This window comes from Spermophilus citellus, assembly GCF_964194105.1.
Source record: "Spermophilus citellus genome assembly, chromosome: 3".
In the NCBI taxonomy this organism is placed as follows: domain Eukaryota; kingdom Metazoa; phylum Chordata; class Mammalia; order Rodentia; family Sciuridae; genus Spermophilus; species Spermophilus citellus.
Window position 1 is genome coordinate 5,391,355 of NC_138184.1, and position 19,515 is coordinate 5,410,869.

The 19,515-nt window shown below is 48.9% G+C and overlaps 2 protein-coding genes across 6 annotated transcripts in view; both read left to right on the forward strand.

The window, feature by feature from the left end:
- MARCHF2 (membrane associated ring-CH-type finger 2) lies at positions 1 to 19,479 on the forward strand. Of its 4 annotated transcripts, none has more exons than XM_081287496.1 (6): positions 1 to 132; positions 3,983 to 4,210; positions 11,227 to 11,422; positions 13,312 to 13,521; positions 16,907 to 17,572; positions 18,983 to 19,479. In XM_081287496.1, the coding sequence occupies exons 2-5, from the start codon at positions 4,035 to 4,037 to the stop codon at positions 17,063 to 17,065; spliced, it is 741 nt and encodes a 246-aa protein (XP_081143622.1). In that variant the 5' UTR covers positions 1 to 132; positions 3,983 to 4,034; the 3' UTR covers positions 17,066 to 17,572; positions 18,983 to 19,479. The 4 variants fall into 4 exon arrangements, with proteins under 4 accessions (XP_081143622.1, XP_081143623.1, XP_081143624.1 ...); XM_081287497.1 differs by having other exon boundaries at positions 19,021 to 19,479; XM_081287498.1 differs by having other exon boundaries at positions 16,931 to 17,572.
- The window catches only part of HNRNPM (heterogeneous nuclear ribonucleoprotein M), a 63,609-nt gene continuing 63,411 nt past the window's right edge, over positions 19,318 to 19,515 (forward strand). For both annotated transcript variants that reach the window (XM_081287493.1, XM_081287494.1), the window contains exon 1: positions 19,318 to 19,474. In XM_081287493.1, coding sequence (XP_081143619.1) covers positions 19,362 to 19,474 — 113 coding nt within the window. In that variant the 5' untranslated portion in view covers positions 19,318 to 19,361. The remainder of the gene's footprint in view (positions 19,475 to 19,515) is intronic.

Below are 19,515 nucleotides of genomic sequence, written 5' to 3' on the forward strand. Positions count from 1 at the left end.
TTGGCGGGCGGTGCCCGGACGCAGGTGCCGGCCGGAGCCCAGCGAGCGGCGCAGACGGGCCGGGCCGGGCTGGGACCCGGGCCAGGGCGAACTGAGGGGCCTGCGCGGCCGCCCGGCCCGGCCGCGGATCAGGTAAGTACGGGACTGCAAGTAGGGTCAGAGTACGAAGGCGGGTCCCAGATCCCGGGTTCGAGGCCCGAGGTCGGCCCCCGGGCGGGACAGGCTCGGACCCTTGGCCTCATCCTTCCCCTGGGACGTGGGGACATTAACTTCCATCTCAGAGCCTCGGGAGGCCTCTGGGCCTCGTCACACAGTAGGAGCCTCTTGGAGCCTCTGTTTCCCATTCTGGGAAATTGGGTCATCCCAGCGCCAACCTGATTCAGGAGGTTGATGATGAGTAAAGCGCCTAGCACACAGTAGGCCGTCAATAAGTGGCTGATGTCCTTCCCTAACCTTTTTTAGAGGGGCTTTGCGTGAAAAGTAGTAAATTTTATAACGAGTCAGGCAGTGTGCATAAAGCTGCTCGGACAGAGTGCACTGTGCTGAAATGGTGCACAAAACAGGGTCGGCAGAAATTACATGACTAGCTGCTCCTTCAGTCCTGCAGGAACCGGAGTAGGTGTAAGTGCTAGAAATGGTTCCTGTCATAGATGAGGAAGTCAAGAGTCAGAGAAGTTAAGTCTCTTGCCCAGGGTCACACAGCAAATAAGAAGTAGAGCTGGGATTAGAATCTCGCTGATGCAGGGCGATGGAAGTGCTGAAGGGCACACAGGAGATTCTCTATGGTGAGTGATGAGGAATGAATGCATTTGGACAGCTTCTACATTTATCCTAAAAAACAATAATGGTGAGCCCTGCCAAGACTGGAGCATTTACCATGTTCCAGGTGCTGACTGTTTCCTCTCATCAAATCTTCCCAACAGCTCTGATGATGGTAATTATATTAGAGCTAATATTTATTTTTCTTATTTACTGGTTGACAAGCTAGGTATCATTATGGACCTACCATTTTACAGATGAGAAAACTGAGTCTAAGAGAGGGATATAGCTGCTCAAGATCACACTGTGGGGAGTTAAGGCCCTCTGATTGCTCTTTCTTCAATTTCCTGCCCTTTGGAAAAGGAGGTCAGGCAGGCATGGAAAAGATTGGGTGCCCCAGTGTCATTCCAAGCAGGCCTAGGCAAAGGTAGGCTAGCCAAAGGTAGGCTAGGCCTGGAGGCTTCTTCTCAGGAGATCCCTCTGCAAACCTAGTCTACTAGCTCCATCATATTTGACAGAGGGGAAAGATGAGGTCCAGAGAAGTAAAGTAACTTGAACCAGGGTCCACAGCATTAGTGGTAGAATCATGATTTAAAGAACCAGGTCTCTTAAGGCCCAGACCCACTCATGACTAAATTCAAATCCTAGCATTGTTTCTTCCCGGGGCTAGTAGGTGTTCCCCTTTGAGCCTTAGCCTCCTCCGTGGCTGAATGGAGGTAATTATTGAACTTATGCCATAGGTTTGTCGTAAAGATTTTATGAAACTCATTTCCTGGGCACTGGGCCTAGTTTGCCCAAGATATTCTGTTCATCTCAGCAGCTCCAGAGCTAAATCTAATCTGCGCCTCCCTATTCTTCTATCTAGTCTCAAGTTTGACCCCTTTTAAGTCTAAGCTTGTGTGGTTTGCATGGACCTATAGCCTCTGAACTTCACCCCGGGGGCTAGCAGGCCAGGGCCTGAGGGTCACAAGATCATGTTCTCACAGTCTGTGCTGAGAAACAGATACAGCAACAGTGTGTGCAGAGCTCTCTGCCAGACACAGGGTCGGGAACTTGGGGAACTGCAGGGATCAAGTCTGACCAAATCTGTACTTCCCAGAGTTCACTGAGGTGTGGGATGACAGAGATGGTTAAGCAGGTTGAACAAATAGCCCGTTTCAGAGAGGGTTTCATGCCATGAGGGTAGTAGTATGGACATCAGTGGCAGGGAGGTGACCTTTGAAGGGGACACTTCTAAGAACTGTTTTGAGTTTAATGAGATAGTAGATTGCTTGGCACAGTGCCCAATCCTTGATAAACCTTAACTGCTATTGTTATTTTGGTGATTTATGGGCCCAGTGTTAACAGATTTACCAGTTTGTTGCCCCCTGTCCCCAAGTCTGGTAGTACTAATCTACAGGAGCTACGATGACTCTGGTAATGCCCAGCTGTGCGGAGAAATGCTAAGACTGACCCTTGAAGGAGCAGAGGATTGGACCGCCTTCCACAGGCATTCTCCTGGAGGGTCCAGCAGCTTTTCCGCTGATCCCTGAGCAGGAGTTGGGTTGTAAGCACTTGGGAGGGACAGCAGTGTATACAACATGTTGGGCCTGCCCAAGGGATGTTATCTCAGACATGCAGCCTTCCTCCCAGGCTTCTCCTGCCTTCAGCTGATAACTTGCTTATCTGGCCACAGTGGCCCAACTGTGGAGGCTCATACATGGTGGGTTTTGGGCTGAGCTGTTCAGAGGGCACTGTCTGCCAGCAGACGGACTGTTGCAACCCCAAAAGTCAATCAATGTATGTGGATTTTACTCCTCTCTTTGGGTCTCAGACTTTGACAGGCAGCAGCTGGTCAAAGCTGACTTGGGATGGAGGGGTTACTTCAACGAGTGCCCAACTGGCTGCTCACTTGGTTTCTGAATACTACATGGGTTGCTTCAGGCTCTGGACCTTAGCTCATGGAGACAAAGTCCCCAGGTATTAGACAAGTTGGGAACAGACACTTGTACTGGCATCAAGGGACCCTCTCTAGAGACATCTGTTACTTTCATGATATTCTCAGAGGGAAGCATGCATAGGGATCTGGAAGCCCTATTTCAAGTCTCGCGCGAGCAGTGGGGAGACTACCTATGCTTCCTTTTTGCTGTTGAGACTGTGGGGCAGAGGTTAGAATTCTGCTGCAGTCACCAGAACAGACTTCAGAATTGCTACCCAAGGCTCCAACTGTTCCCATAGACTCCCCTTGGGGACCAAGGCATAGCTCAGAGCTACTGGTCTGGTGGGGTCAAAGGTTGCCACCATCCTTTCTAGCCTGTGTCACTTCCTTGTGATGGTATGTACAGCCTGACAAAAGGCCATGAGCCAGCAGGACACCGTGGCTCATGCCTCTAATCCCAGCAACTCAGGAGGCTGGGGCAGGAGGCACACAAGTTCGAGGCCAGCCTGCACAACCTAGCAAGACTCTGTCTCAAAATAAAAAGTGCTGGGACTGTAGCTCAGTGGTATTGTGCTTGCCTAGCATTTATGAGGTCTTAGGTGCTAGGTGCTAGCCCCCAAACCACATACACCCCAGAAAAGTTAAAAACACCATGAGGCGCTGGGGCTGGGGCTCAGTGGTAGAGCACCTGCCTTGCATGTGTGAGGCACTGGGTTTGATCCTCAGCAACACATAAAAATAAATAATTATGTCCATCTGCAACTAAAAAAAAAAAAATTAAAAAAATACCATGACTAAGTTGGGTCAAAATGACTCACCATTCAGGTCTGTGAGGCCAAGTTCCCAGCTCTGTTCTGCTCCAGTCAAAGGCTGGCTTCTTGCTCTGAGCCCAGCCCCATCCTTGGAGACCAAAACCAAGTGGTTAGCAGGCATAGGATAGTTCTGGTCCTGGCACAGAACTATCACAGGGCCTGGCACACAGTAGGCCCTCAATAAGTGTCAGATGGCATTTCCAAGTCTGTAAAGGTGATGTGTGTGGCTTTGAAGGTGAGGCCTGGCATGGCTTTTCCTAGGAAAGAGAGAGATAATGCAACCAAACGCCTAGTGTCTGCCTGGCCTGGACTAGGTTGTGTGTGTCATCTCAGCATCTTCACGGTTCCCCCTTAAGGTCCCATTTTACAGATCTGGCAAACTGAGGTTCAAAGAGGCACATCTTTGTACATAGTTCCTAGAGCTAAGAGGGGAATCGAACCCTAGTCCACTGGGCTCATAACTTTGTCCTTAATCTTTCTGCTGACCTCTCAGGCTCCTGGGACCATGGGCCTCAGGCCCTGAGGACACAGGGCTCCCTGTGGCCATGACGACAGGTGACTGCTGCCACCTCCCTGGCTCCCTGTGTGACTGCTCTGGCAGCCCTGCATTCTCCAAAGTTGTGGAGGCCACAGGCCTTGGGCCACCCCAGTATGTGGCTCAGGTGACTTCCAGGGATGGCCGGCTCCTTTCAACTGTCATCCGGGCATTGGACACACCAAGGTAAGTGGTGACTGTGTAGTTCTTGGCCTTTGTCCCTTTTTCTCTCTGTGGTGAATGATTTCCTAGTCTGAGGTCAGAAGTCCAACCACTGAAAAAGGCCAGGCGGTGAATACACCAGAAAGAAGAGCCCAAAAGGTAATCACCACGTGGAAGCAGAAAGACAGGCTGGCCAGGTCTGATTGTTTAGGAAAAGCCAAAATTCCAGATTCTTTTTTTGTTTGTTTGTTTGGCAGGGCTGGGGGTCAAGCCTGGGGTCTCACATATGCTAGGCCCAAACTCCGGATTCTTATGCAGAATCTGAAGGTTATGTGTTGGCAAGTAACTCCAGCTTACGGGAGCAGCGGAGGGAGCTTATAGGAGTATAGACTGCCCATGCACGTTGAGCGGACTCCTCTGTCTCTCTTGGAGTGTCCCCAGAGGTTATTTCACCACTGTGTCTCTGAAATGGGGACACCTTCCAGTTGGGGTTGTTCTGGGAATATGATGCCATGATCCCTACAAAGTGAGGTTTGCTACTTAGTAAACATTTGATAAAATGCACAGATGTTCCTTGATCAATAATGGGGTTACATTGTGATAAGCCCACCATAAGTTGAAAATGTCACAAGTTAAATGCATTGTGCTGGGCGCAGTGGCACACACCTGTAATCCCAGTGACTCGGGAGGCTGAGGCAGGAGGATCACAAATTCAAAGCCAGACTCGGCAATGGTGAGGTGCTAAGCAACTCAGTGAGACCCTGTCTCTAAGTAAAATGCAAAATAGGCTGGGGATGTGGCTCAGTGGTTGAGTGCCCCTGAGTTCAATCTCTGGTACCAAAATTATAATCATAACAATAAAATTTAAAAAAATGTGTTGCATCCCCAACCTATTGAGCTGCGTCACTTAGAAACAGTGTGCTCAGCACAGTAGAGTCTCTGTTGTTCACCACGGTAACCTTTGGCTGTCTAGGAACCACCGGTCACCACTGCTGTCCAGCATCGGGACAGAGGACCTGGGAGAGATGAAAATGCAAAATTCAAATGATTATTTCTACTGAACGTGTACTGCTTTCACACCATTGTGAAGTTGAAAATTTTTAAATCAAACTGTTTTAAGTTGGGAACTATCTATATTTAAAACTCAGCATGAGGGGCCAGGGATTCCACTCAGCGGTCGAGTGTGTGGTTACCATGCGTGAGCCCTGGGTTCCATTCCCAGCACCAGCAAGACAAAAGTAAAAGCAAAAACAAACCTCAGTGTGAGCCTTGTCTTCCTGACCTTCTATGAGCTCAACTTGTCTGGTTTGCCAATTTGTTATCAGTTCCAAGGAAAAGGATTATTTATTTATTTAGAGATACTACCTCAACATGTTGCCCAGGCTGACCTCAAACTCCTGGGTCAAGTGATCCTCCAAAGTAGCTGGGACTACAGGTGTGTTCCAGGGTGCACCCAGCTAGGAAGAGTTTTAAGGGAACCCCATGAACATTTATTTTGTTTTGGGGACTGGCTCAGCGGTAGAGCACTTGCCTAGCATGTGTGAGGTACTGGGTTCAATCCTTATCACCACATAAAAATAAATAAATAAAATAAAGGCATTGTATCCAACTGTAACTAACTAAATAAAATATATATATATGTGTGTGTGTGTGTGTGTGTGTGTATGTGTGTATATGTATATATGTGTGTGTGTATATATTTAGTTAGTTGTAGTTGGACACGTGTGTGTGTGTGTGTGTGTGTGTCATGTCTGGGCACTCTATCATGGACCTATGTCTCCAGCCTTTTATTTATTGAGACAGGCTCTTGCTAAGTTGCTCGAATTTGTGATCCTCTTGCCTTAACCTCTGGAGATGCTGGGATTTCAGGCATGTGCCACAGTACCCAGCTATTGACATTTAAATCTATTTTAACTCACTTAGATTTAAAATAGCCACCAAATTGGCTAGGGGAATAGAATTGTACATTATTTTTCTTTCACTTTTTTAAGTTTTACATATTATATTTATTTCATACAATTTAATAAATAAGCTCCTTTTTCTCGATTTTTTTTTACTGTGGTAAAATACATAATACTATTCATCTTACCACTCTAAATACTTTAAACATACAGTTCAGAGCAGTAAGCTTGTTCACATTCTTGTTCAGGCGTCCCCACCCCCCATCTGTAGAAGTCTCTCATCTTCCCACACTGAAACTGTCCAATTCAACAGGAACTCCCATCCCCTACCCCTGGCTCCCACCATACTACATCCTGTTCTGTGGATCCCATGATTCTAGGGGCTTCCTGTGTGTAGAATCATGCAGTGCGTCCTTTGAGACTGGCTGGTTTCATTGAGCATCATGTTCTGAAGGTTCGTCCGTGTTGTACTGTCAGAATTCATTCATAAGCATTTTATGCAAAAAATAAAAATAAGTAGGAGTTGGGAGTACATCTCAGTGGTAGAGGGCCTGCATAGCATGTGAAGGTCCCATCCCTAGCACTGCAAAAACTAATAAGTAGATAAAATTACAAGCAGCAAATAGAATCCATGAATTGCCCTTGGAGGGGGAACTAAGGGCTGCTCCCTAAGTCTTCACCTGGTGTCCCTTCCTTGTCTGAGCCCAGATCAGATCGGGTAGTCTCTTTCTGAGCTTCTGAGCGTTCTCTGAGGTTTTGGCTTACAAGTCTCCATTTCTGTTAGAAGCTCTGGGGCTGGGTGTATATATAGCTCAGTGGCAGAACCTGAGATGAGCATGCTCAGGCCTGGGGTTCTGTCCCCAGCACCACATGCATATAAACAAAAAGGAGGTAGAAAGGGGCTTGTGCTGGTAGAGCCGGGCGGGGAGTAAAGAGACCCTTGTTGGGCTCCAGAGCTGCCAGGGCAAGGCAGTGGGAGGAGGCCTACTGCAGCAGAATGTCCCCATGTAGGATTTCTGAGGAGCTGTGTATGTGGAAAGTGCTGATCCAGTGAGTGACCCCCACTTGGCCTGCTCTCCTTTTTTTTTTTTTTTTTTTTTTTTGGATACTAAGGATTGAACCCAGGGCACTTAACCTCTGAGCCACAACCCTAGCCCTTTTTTTAAATTTTGAGAGGGGTCTCACTAAGTTTCTGAGGCTGGCCTTGAACTTGAGACCCTCCTGCCTCAGCTTCCTGAGTCCATGGGATTACAGGCTCCACTCTCCCTTTTTACACCTGGGAAAACTGAAGCCTCAAGGGAGATGGACACCTGCCAAGGTCACTGAGTGGAACTGAGGCTCGAACCCAGGGCTGCACCTTCTCCTATGGTTCTGAGAGACCCCAGTGAGCAGTCTGGCAGTTCTTGCTCTTGTCCTTGGTCAACTTGTACTGCTTCTCGGGCCCTGTCCAATTGGTATGCGACTGGTGGTCAGGACAGCATGGCACCTTGAGACCACAGGGCCCTCCCGGCTCTGCCCATTGGCTTCATTGCCTGCGGTGCAGTTCAGCTCTCCGAGGTTCTCCTTCTCCATCTCCCATCTGCCTTTGGAAGCAGCTCAACTCAAGCCTGTCCAGCCAGGGGACAGGTGCTCCATCCAGACCTCCATAGAGCAAACACCCCTGTTTGTCCAAAGGTCAGCATTCAGGAATGTGACCTTCCTTCCAGCCTCCTGACCAGTCCTCCCAAGGGTAAACAGGGGTCCTTCCCTGCTGCTGGATGGCTCTGGGCTTGGCAGAGGCTGCAGACAGCTGGTTACCATCCTGGTGCTGACTCCAAAATTTCTCCTGGGGAGCTTCTGCTTGCTACTGAGAGCAGCAAGCACAGGACCCAAAGATATCATACCCAGCACCTTGGCCAGTTCCATGACTGTAAATATGCAGCCTTCACATGTCTTCAAGTAGACCCCAAATCTTGGCAAAGATCTTGGCAGAGGTTAATCAGGGCAGAGAGTTTTGGACTTAGAAACCTGTAGAGATCAAAGAAGAAGGTCTAAGGAGGAATTGTTTCCATGACCCAGGACAGTCCCCACAGACTCGGGTACAGAATCTGGGTGTCTTTTGCCTCTCTGTACCTTGGGCTGTCTGCCCCACAGGTTGTGAGTGAGCCCAGCCCCTTCTGGAAGCTGCCTCAAGCATTTTGGCATCCCCAGCCCTCTGCCTGCCCTCTTCCCTGGGACTTTCTCTGTCACTCACACTGACCTTTCCTTGCTCCTGGAGTGCTCGCTGGGCAGCTCCACCAGGTCTGTGGATGTCTCACCTGCTCTTCCATCCCATTGCCTTCCGGGCTGTGTCCCTTGCATTATTACCCTGCCAGAATTTCATGAACAAAGTCCATTTCTCTTGCCTGTCATTTGCAGAAGGCAGTGTTACAAAGCAGCCTAGTGTGCCCAGGCCCTGGAGTGAGACTTCTTGGTTCAAATCTGGCTTTGTAGATGTCTTGCTGTGAGTTCACATGATCAAGTCAGAACGCCTCAGTTTACCATCTGTAAAATGGGGGCCAAACCAAATGAATACTGCCATAGTGAATTTTTTGTTGCTGTGACCAAAATACCTGACGTGAACAACTTAGAGGACAGATTTACTGTGTCTCAGTTTCAGAGGTTTCAGTCCATGGTCAACTGGCCCCACTGCTTTGGGCCTGAGGTGACCGTGGGACATCATGATAGAAGGGTGTGGCAGAGGGAAGCTGTCAGGTCCTAGCAATTGGGAAGCAGAGAGAGACAGAGCAAGGAAGGAACCAAGATCAGCATGTACCCTTCTAAGCTGGGCGCCGTGGCGCACGCCTGTACTCCAGTAGCTCAGGAGGCTGAGGCAGGAGGATCATGAGTTCAAAGCCAGCCTCAGCAACTTAGTGAGGTCCTATGCAATTTAGCAAGACCCTATCTCTAAATATTAAAGTATTGTCTAGGACGGCCCCCCCACAAGTGACCTACTTCCTCCATCTAGGTCCCACCTCCTGTAGTTTCCCCGCCACTTCCCAGTAATGTCATTGAATTTTGAATCCATCAGTAGATTAATACACTGATGTGATTAGAACCCTCAGGATCCAATCATTTCCCAAAAGTCCCAGTCTGAGCATGGCTGGATGGAGACCAAGTCTTCAACACATGAGCATTCAGGGGACAGTGCAGATCTAAACTGTAACAAGTACTTTCCTTACCAGCTCATTGTGAGAATGAGATAAATTAATCCTGATGTTGCCCTTCGAATAGTGTCTAGTTCACAGTAAGTGCTCAATCAATTTTACTTTATTTATTTGTTTATTTTTTTGTACCAGGAATTGAACTCAGGCACTCCACCACTGAGCCACATCCCCAGCCCTATTTTGTATTTTATTTTGAGATAGGGTCTCACTGAGTTGCTGAGCACCTTGCTTTTGCTGAGACTGGCTTTGAACTTGTGATCCTCCTGCCTCAGCCTCCCCAGCCGCTGGGATTACAGGTGTGCACCACCGTGCTGGATCCCCTTTTTGTTTTTTCTGAATGCCCTTCCAGAGTTTTACAGGATTTCTCAGAACAAAGTACAAACTGAGGTTTTTGCCACTTCCATTTCCCTGAGTTGGTTTCTGGAGAGGGCTTGTCTCCTGGGAACTGCTGTGTGGGGGGTTGAGGGCAGGATCAGGGTGTGGGGTTGGAAAGGAGCAGGCCTTTTGCCCTTTAACTTTGCTAGAGAGAACACCAGCTTGGGGCTAGGGCTGACCAAGAGCAGATGTACTGGGCTCTATTGAAGGCAGCCAGGCCCCACCCCATAGCAGAAAAGCCTGAGAAAGGGACCGAAAACAGTTTCTGAGGGAAACTGGCTTATCTGGAAAACAGCTCTCCTACTCAGCATCCTTTGTGTGTTCCTGACAACCTCTGCTTCTGGGCTGAAGTGTTTGGAAAACAATGACTCATGCCTGGATGGCCTCTGGGCTCACTGAGGCCACACCTCTGCCTCCTGAGCGGCCTCAGGAAGGACCTAGCCTCCCCAGAGACAAGGTGGGGGCTGGAGACTTTCCCAAGGTAGCTCTCAGTGGGTGGCTTTACCCGTTTTCCCCCTCACAGGGGCAGAGGAGCCCAGGAGCAATTCTCTAGGGATACACAGGTTTCTTAGGCTGTGTGGCCTCAGGTGAGGTTATATCCAGGGTTTCTAAAGATGTCTTTAATAATCTGCCTTTCCCCTCCAGGCGTGGTGGCACACGCCTATAATCCCAGTGTCTCTGGAGGCTGAGGCTGGAGGAGCCATGTCAAGGTGTAGGCAGCAAGTTCAAGGTCAGCCTGGTCAATTTAGTGAGATCCTGCCTCAAAATAAAAATAAAAAGGGCAGGGACGCAGCTCATCAGTGAGCAGCCCCAGGCTCAATCCCCAATACTGATGAAACAGTAAAAAGGGAGTCCTCTTGCCTGGTCTTGGCGCTCCTTCCCCCTGTGCTGGCATGGGTCAGCTCTAAGCTACTGCCAGCCTTGCTGTTTGGTAATTTTAGAGATTGATTCTTGGTGGCTCTGATTGTATTACACGAGCCCTCCTCTGAGTCAGTCCCCCCACAACATGGGATGTATGATGTTCTCATTGGTCAGGCCTAAGGTCATCAAGATGTCATCAGCTCTGCCCTGGTCCTTGAGAACCAACAGTTGAGGGTGGTATTACAGGAAGAGAGAACTTTGGGCAGGCAGGTACTCAAGATACTCACCTTGGGGCTGGAGATGTGGCTCAAGCAGTAGCGCGCTCACCTGGCATGCGTGCGGCCTGGGTTCGATCCTCAGCACCACATACCAACAAAGATGTTGTGTCTGCCGAAAACTGAAAAATAAATATTGAAATTCTCTCTCTCTCTCTCTCTCTCTCTCTCTCTCTCTCTTAAAAAAAAAAAAAAAAAAAGATACTCACCTTGGGCCTACAATGCCCCTGGAGTCCTGGGAGGGAGTATATCCTTCCCGGTGTGGGAGTCTGAGAAGGCTTCCAAAACAGGAGGCTGTTTGGAGCTGGGTATTGAAGGATGAAGAGGAGTTCAACAAATGCCCATGTGGGGCAATGATGAGTTCGTGATCTAAGAGTGTGCAGTGAAGCAGGTGTAGGCATGAAGCCCGGTCATTGCTCATGGGTCCTATCTCTGTAATCCAGTGACTGTCCCTTCTGCCGGATCTGCCATGAGGGAGCAAATGGGGAGAGCTTGCTGTCCCCGTGTGGCTGCGCTGGCACGCTGGGCGCTGTGCACAGGAGCTGCCTGGAGAAGTGGCTTTCCTCATCCAACACCAGCTACTGCGAGCTGTGCCACACGGAGTTTGCAGTGGAAAAGCGGCCCAGACCTCTCACAGAGGTACCCTTGGGAGCCTGAGTGGGGGAGGGGAGGAAAGGAGGCCTGGGGCACAGATGGGGGCTGCCCTGGGGAATCAGCTTCTCCCTGGGGGAGCCTCCCTACTGCCTTCTGGGCAGACTCTGTGGATGGGGCTGGGGGACCAAGCCTGAGGTTGCAGGTCCACCGTGCCTGCTCCCTGTTCAGGTTCACTCTGTCACCAGCAGGTACTCCTTGAGCACCTCCAGTGTGCCTACTGCCTGTCGGGTGCTGGGGACCCAGCCACTGACAAAGGCCCATTTGGCAGTGCTCATAGAGATGAAAGTCCAGGCAATCAATGACGTGGCCCGAAAGTGTGTTGCAAAGGGTAGGGCATGTAGGGGACAACAACTTGGGGGTCAAGAGAGGCCTTGACAGGAGGTGAACCCCAAACTAAGACCTGAGGGAGGAAAGAGCCCAGGGAAGGGTAGTGCCAGCAGAGGGCACAGCAGGTGTGAGGGACCCAGGCCAAGCAAACTTCAGTACTCCCAGCAAAGCCTGAGTGGCTGGAGTGGGTCGAGTTAAAGGAGGAGCAGAGTGACCTAGGAGGAAGTGGCTGCAGCCACACCAGGCTGTGTGACCTGCACCCAGACACTTAGGTTTTAGCCTGAAGTGTGACAGTCAGATTAAGACAGGACACTCCCAGGCGTGGTAGTGCCTCACTGCTGCTGCTCTCCTTGAGCTTGCCTGGGTGCTGCCCAGCCTGGCGTGGGGTGGCTGAGAACTGCAGAGTGGGTGTCACTGGGCTGGAGAGGGAGGAGCAGAAGCTAACCCTGAGCCTGGGAGGCTCCCTAGAGTACTCAGGGCCATCACAGTAAGCTTGGGAGTCTGTGGGACCCCAGAAAGACATTGGGAGGGAAGGTCCAGTTCTTGCCTGAACACCCCTCTTGTTCCTCTTTGGTCCTCATTTTCCAGCTGAATAGTACTCTTCCCCAGTGCACCTTGTCTAGGCCTCCCATGCCTACCTCAGGGCCTTTGCACCCGCTGTTCTTTAATGGGGAGCTCTGTACCCGACTGCCATTCTTTTGCTCATTCCAGTCTCCTCATCAAGGCCTTCTCTTCCCTGAGTATCCATCCCATTCATACCTTCCCTGTTTGCAAGGGAAAGCAGGGACCCTCTCTGTCTCACTCACTGATTTTGTGAACAGTGCCTATCTCTCTTGGTCCATGATTGCAGAAGACAATGTCAGATGGTGGCCAAGGGTGCTGGGCCCTGGAGCACCACTTCCCGGGTTCCAGTCCTAGCTGGCTTTGTGGACCCCAGGTTGAATATCCCTTATATGAAATGCTTGGATGGGATCCAAGTTAAAGTATGACATTCAGTTGTGTTTCATATACACCTTATACACATAACCTGAACTTCATTTTGTATAACATTTTGAATAATTAAATGCATGAAACAAAGTATCACGGTATGTAACTTTTCACTTATGGCAACATGTCCCCACACAAAAAGTTTCAGAATTTGGAAGATTTTGGATTGTAGTTTTTGGATTAGGGAAAGCTATATAGCTGTATTAATTTGCATAAATGAATTAACCCCTCCATGTCTGTTTCCCTTTCTGTAAAATGGAGGCAAAAGTGACTTGTGGTTCACCATTGCTCAACAGCTAGGCGCACACCTAGCTAGGCGCACACCTGTGATCACAGCTACTGGGGAGCCTGAGGCAGGAGGATCACAAGTTGGAAGCCAGTCTGGGCAACTTAGGAGACCCTGACTAAAAATCAGGGTCAGTGGCAGAGTGCTTCTGAGTTCAATCCCCAGTTCCTAACAAACAAACAAAGGTAGCATGGAGGACGGTCCAGGGGGGGCCACCTCTGGCCCCTTGGCCACTCTCTCCATACCCTGCTTCTCCTCATCTCGCTCCCTGCAGTGGCTGAAGGACCCAGGGCCTCGGACAGAGAAGCGGACGCTGTGCTGCGACATGGTGTGCTTCCTGTTCATCACACCACTGGCTGCGATCTCAGGCTGGCTGTGCTTGCGCGGAGCCCAGGACCACCTCCGACTCCACAGTCGGCTTGAGGCTGTGGGGCTCATTGCCCTTACCATCGCCCTGTTCACCATTTACGTCCTCTGGACGCTGGTGAGTGCTGCCAGCCAGGGAGCAGGCAACTGGGGGGCTCCAGCTATGAGCAGTGGGGCCAGGGGTTTGGTCAGTGACTTGGGAGTCTTCTGTGCAGGTGGCCCTGGGTGGAAGCTTCCCCTGAGCTCACCCTGCATCTCATGGAGCTCCAGATTCTGAGCATGGCAAAGGTCCAGGGAAGCCCCAAGCCGAGCGTGAGCCTTTTGCTTCAAAGGCCTAAGGGCATCTGATCACCATTCCTGAGTGGAGTCCTTAAGCTCCAAGTCAGAGAGTGGGCATGGGCCACGGAGGGAGGAGCAAAGGTTGAGCAAGAGGCAGGGATGTGATCCCAGCTCCTCGGGGCTGAAGGAGGAGAGTTGTCTGAGCCCAGGAGTTCAGAACCAGTGTGTCCAACACAGTGAGAGTCCATCTCATCCCTCAGCCATAACCGTTGTTGTTCAGCTGTGGGGTAGTCTCCTTCATAAATGTTTTTCAGCCTAGGGGTGTAGCTTGGAGGCAGAGCCAGTGCTTAGCATGAGGGAGCCTCTGGGTTCCGTCCCCCAAAACAAAAGAGGTCTTTTTTCTTTTAAGAGATGGGATCTCACTGCATTGCCCAGGCTGAACTTGAACTCCTGGGCTCAGTGCCTCAGACTCTGGAGCACCTGGGACTATGGGTGCATACCAGCATGCCTGTTTTCCAGAAGTAGATGTCAGTGTATCCACCAGCATATACAAAGTCACATGCTGCATAACAACATTTCTTTGGAGAACACAACACATGTATGACTATGGTCCCATAGCTTACATTGCCTAGTTACACCATACCTGCCTTAGATTGTGTCAGCACACTTGAAGATGCTTGCCCAGTGACAACACTACCCACTGATGCATTCTCAGGACATATCCCTATTGTTAAGTGACACAGGATTGTATTTTTTTTAATACAAATAGGTTGAAACTGGCCATAGGTACTGTTTTGCTTCTTTTTCTACTTTGCTAACATCCTTTAGAAAAAAATGCAGCCTCCCAGCAGTCGTTCATTTTATGGGTGTACTATATTTACCTAACCAATCCCTTTTGACAGACACTGGGATTCTTTCCAGTGTTTGTGTGTCCCTCTCCCTTCACTCCTTTTTTTTTTTTTCCTCTTATTAACAGTGCTTTGGGCACCACCTGTGCAATTATTTCCTTGTTTATTCTTGGTTGTGCTGGCTGTGGAATCCAGAGCCTCATTCATGCTAGACAAACGCTCTTCCACAGAGCTACACCCCAGCCCTGCATTTCTTTCTTTCTTTCTTTCTTTCTTTCTTTCTTTCTTTCTTTCTTTCTTTCTTTCTTTCTTTCTTTCTTTCTTCTTTTTTTGCATTCTCAATTATTTTATTTTTATTTATTTATTTTTAAATATTTATTTTTTTAACCTTAAGTGGACACAATATCTTTATTTTATTTTTATCTGGTACTGAGGATTGAACCCAGTGCTTCACGCATGCCAGGTGAGCGTGCTACCACTTGAGCCATATCTCCAGCCCCTCTCAATTATTTTAATGGACATTTCGGAACTAAACATGGTACATTGCCCGGTGACAACATAAGATGATGGTGATATCATTAATAAAGTCAATTGATACTACATATCTGAAATTATAGAGGGGATTTGTTTCCCAACACTTTTGCATCACTATTTCATTTGAAGTCCCCCTCCTGCTAACATACGCTGTCTCCAGATCATGTTTCCAGCTCCATTTTATAGATTCTAACAAAGATTCCAAGACAATGATTTGACCCACGACTCTCACATATCTGATTCCTAGTTTACTGCTTCTTCTACCCCTTTCAACAAAAATATGATTCAAGTATCAGTGATGTGTCTTCTGCTTCTTCTATTCCTGAGTATAACTGCTCTATCTTTTCAACCAACAATAACTATATATGTAATTTCATGTGGCTTTTATAAAAAGAGAAATGGGACAAGGTAGTAAATAACTCTGCTTATATTTCTTTTTTTTTTTTTTAAGTATTGGTGGGGTAGATGCTGAATTAACTTTTGGTCTCTTTATTTTTTTATTTTTATTTTTTTTTAAAGAGAGAGAGAGAGAGAGAGAGAGAGAGAGAGAGAGAGAATTTTTAATATTTATTTTTTAGTTCTCGGCGGACACAACATCTTTGTTGGTATGTGGTGCTGAGGATCGAACCCCGGGCCGCATGCATGCCAGGCGAGCGCGCTACCGCTTGAGCCACATCCCCAGCCCTGCTTATATTTCTTGAGAACTTGCTTGGTCAAAGGTTATAAACTACTGACATTTTTTAATTTTGAAAAACAGACTTTATTTTTTAGAGTAGTTTTTGGGCTGATAGAAAAATTGAGCAGAAAATACTGGAATTTCTACATATCAACTTTGTCCCCACAACTTGTGCAGTGCGCCCCCCCCCCCCCAAACCAATGTCGGCATCTTGCACTGAGTGGCACATTGATGCCAGGACACATCCTTATCACCCAGAGTTCATAATTCACCATAGAGCTCACTCGTTGTACATTCTATGACCTTGACAAATATATGGTGTTTCCTCCTTTCTAGTATCACAGACTGTATCTTTTTTTTTTTTTTTTTTTTTTTTTTTAGTACCAGGGATTGAACTCAGGGGCACTCAGCCACTGAGCCACATCCCCAGTCCTATTTTGTTTTTTATTTAGAGACAGGGTCTCACTGAATTGCTTAGCTTCTCACTTTTGCTAAGGCTGGCTTTGAACTCGAGATCCTCCTATCTCAGCCTCCTGAGCTGCTGGGATTACAGGCGTGGCCACTGCACCAGGCTCAGAGTGTATCTTTATTGCCCTAAAAATCCTCTGTGCTCCACCTATTCAGCCCCTCCTCCTTCCCCACAGATTTTGGCAACCATTGGTCTTTTTACTCTCTCCGTAGTTCTGCCTTTTCTACAATGTCATAGAGTCATACAGTACATAGCCTTTTTCAGATGGGCTTCTTTCCAGTAGTCATGTTCATTTAAGGTTTCTCTGTGTCTTTATGGTTCGATGGCTTACTTCTTTCTAGCACCGAATAATATTTCATTGTCTGGATGCACCACCATTATTGAGGAACATCTTCGTTGCTTCCAAATTCTCGTGATTTTGTGACTGATTGACATTAATCCCTTGCAAAAGGCTGAATTACTGCACTCCTACCAGACACAGAAAGGGAGTGCCTTGCTTCCTGCTGGGGTGGGTAGGGTCTCTCATTTTTTAGGACTGAAGCTCAAGCAGAATATCCCAGGAGAGCCTGCTGGCTGTGCTCCTGAAAATGGGAGCTGGACCCTGGATCAGGCTAAGGCAGGTGTCATGGGGCCCTTTTCCTCCCTTGGGGGTAGGGGCTGCCTTGGCCTGCCCACCCACTACAGAACTGCCCTGCAGGTCTCTTTCCGCTACCATTGCCAGCTGTACTCTGAGTGGAGAAGGACCAACCAGAAAGTCCGCCTGAAGATCCGGGACACAGATGGCTCCGAGGATTCCCACCACTCCCCGCTGGCAGCTGGACTCCTGAAAAAGGTGGCAGAGGAGACGCCTGTGTGAAGGCCAGGCTGAAGGGGCCCTGTGGCAGAGATAGGCCAGAGGCAGCTGGTGATGCCCTGGTGTTTGGAAGGACAGAAACTGCCCGACCCTTCCTGCATGGCCAGAATGCTTCCTAGGCCAAGAGCCATGCCAAGTGGAGCCTTATTCTATGATCCTATGTGAACATACTTTTAGGTTTTTTGCACACTGTTGTTCATGACAAGGACAGATGGACATGATCCTGAGCTTCAGATGGAGCAGGCACCCTGATCTCAAATTTGAGGTCCATTTGGCACCTCCTGGGCCAGCAGCTGTGGCCATGCATCAAGGGTGCCCACTGGGCTGGAAGGCCCCAGCTTCTCTTGCTTCCTTGCACCTGGCAGGCTCGCTCTCCTGGCACCCTTGACTTTATGAAGTTGCACTGCGTTTCAAAAACCCATCCCTGAATGAATAAAAGGAGCCCTTGCTGGACAAAATGGACTCGTTACTTAAATTTCTAAGTTACTCAAAGTGAAAGACTCCAAGGAGGTAAAGAATAAACAATGATTGGCTTATTTTGAGGGATCCATTATGAAGCCCACAGGAAGAGGCAAAGTCTGATTTTTTAAGTGAAGAGCAGGTAGCAGGGTTATGTAATATATGATTTTAAGAATCTATATGAGGCTGTGGCTGTGGCTCAGTGGTAGCTCATTTGCCTGGCATTGTGAGGCACTGAGTTTGATTCTCAGCACTGCATATAAATAAAAATAATAAAGATCTATCAAGAACTAAAAAATATTAAAAAAAAATACATGTGGACCTGGGGCATAGCTCAGTGATAGAGTACATGCTTAACATGTGCAAGTCTTGGGTTACATTCTCCAGCACCACCAAAAAGAAAAAATAACAGTTAAGAACAGTTTCCACTCATTTTGCATCTCCCATGCTTCAGATATTATACTAGGCCCTTTATGCTCACTAAGTAATCTTGATACTATCCGTACTTCTGAGAGGTCACCATGGATGAGGTCCAGTTCTAAGCCTTCTCAGAAATCCTCCCTTTCTCTGATTCTTGCTATCACCCTCTGTGGTAGGAATAGCTATTATCTCCATTTTACAGGTGAGAAGACTGAAGCCCAGTGCAAGAAAACTTTTGAGGTTCTATAGCCTTAGGAAGCTGAGTTGGGAACCCTAGGTCTGCAATGCCTCAGTGCTGAGCCTTGTGCCCCACCTTCCATAATGACTCAGGAAAGAAGCAGAATGTGGTCATGCTAATAACAGCACCTATTTCTGAGCGCTTTTTGCATGCCAAGCTTTACACATTCCAGGGCTCAACAGTGGCCTGCATTTAATGCTCAGAGAAGCCCCTAAATATGGGTTCTCTGGAGTCTCTTATTAACTCTACTTTCAGATGAGCAAATTGAGCATCAGAGCAATGGGGTCACTGGTTCAGTGTCTGGCCCTTCTTATTGTGTTCTGCACAAATTCCTGCCTGATACATAGCTCACCCACAAAGAAAAACCTTTTCTGTCCTGACTGGGAGGGCAAGGGGAAGCTAGTTTTGCAAAGTGCATAGACCAAGAGGCTGTAACTTGCTTGGCCTGTAGAACAGAGTAGAGGACTTTGTGGCTGGAACAGTGTGATTAAGGGGCAGGGATCAGAGAGGTAGGCAGAGTATCCTAGGAATGGGTGGGTGGTGCGCTGGTGATCTGCAGAAACAAAGGATCACTTCCAAACATATTAGCTCTGCTGGTCCTTGAGGGAGGGTGCCCCTGGCCTCAGCAATCTGCATAGTCTTGCACCTATTTCTCCTCAGGCCAGCTTTGGAGTGTGGCGCCCCAGGTGTGCCAAGAAGAGAAAAAAGCCTTCGTACTTCTCTTCTAATAGTTTAAATTACATTGAGAAGAAAGTTTTAATGTGGTGTTAGCCTGTCTCTAAAAAGTCCTCTAAACCTTCCAGGAACCTCCAGACAGAACTTTCGCTGTCCCTCTCCCCAGCTCTGGTTACAGAAAGCTGGGCGTGACTAGGTCCAGGTGTGTACACGTAGGTGTGAAGGGGAGACAGATGCTTCCCCTACAGGACTTGGAGCGCATGCGGAACGTCGGGTAAGTGTTTTAACTCAAACTTGTTGCGTGAATGAATGAATCCAAAGCGGCGGGTCGGCGCCTGTGCCCGGCGGGGGCGTGGCCTGGCCAGAGGCGTGGCCCGGGGCAGGAGGGGAGGAAGCGGGAGCGGATCGTGTCGCGCGCAGGCGTTACTGGTCGCTCCGAGTCACGTGAGCGCGCAGGCGCAGCGCCACGCAGCCCGCTCCCTCACACAAAGCCCAGACGCGGAGAAAATGGCGGCAGGGGTCGAAGCGGCGGCAGAGGTGGCAGCGACGGAGCCCAAAATGGAGGAAGAGAGCGGCGCGCCCGGCGTGCCGAGTGGCAACGGGGCTCCGGGCCCGAAGGGGTAAGTATTCCATGGGTCGTTGTCCCGGGGCGGGCTCCCTC

Coding starts and splice junctions, on each gene's coding strand:
- MARCHF2 (XM_081287496.1), top strand. CDS start 4,035: ATGACGACAGGTGACTGCTGCCACCTCCCTGGCTCCCTGTGTGACTGC. Junction 4,211..11,226: donor CGGGCATTGGACACACCAAG/GTAAGTGGTGAC, acceptor TCTGTAATCCAG/TGACTGTCCCTTCTGCCGGA. Junction 13,522..16,906: donor TTTACGTCCTCTGGACGCTG/GTGAGTGCTGCC, acceptor ACTGCCCTGCAG/GTCTCTTTCCGCTACCATTG.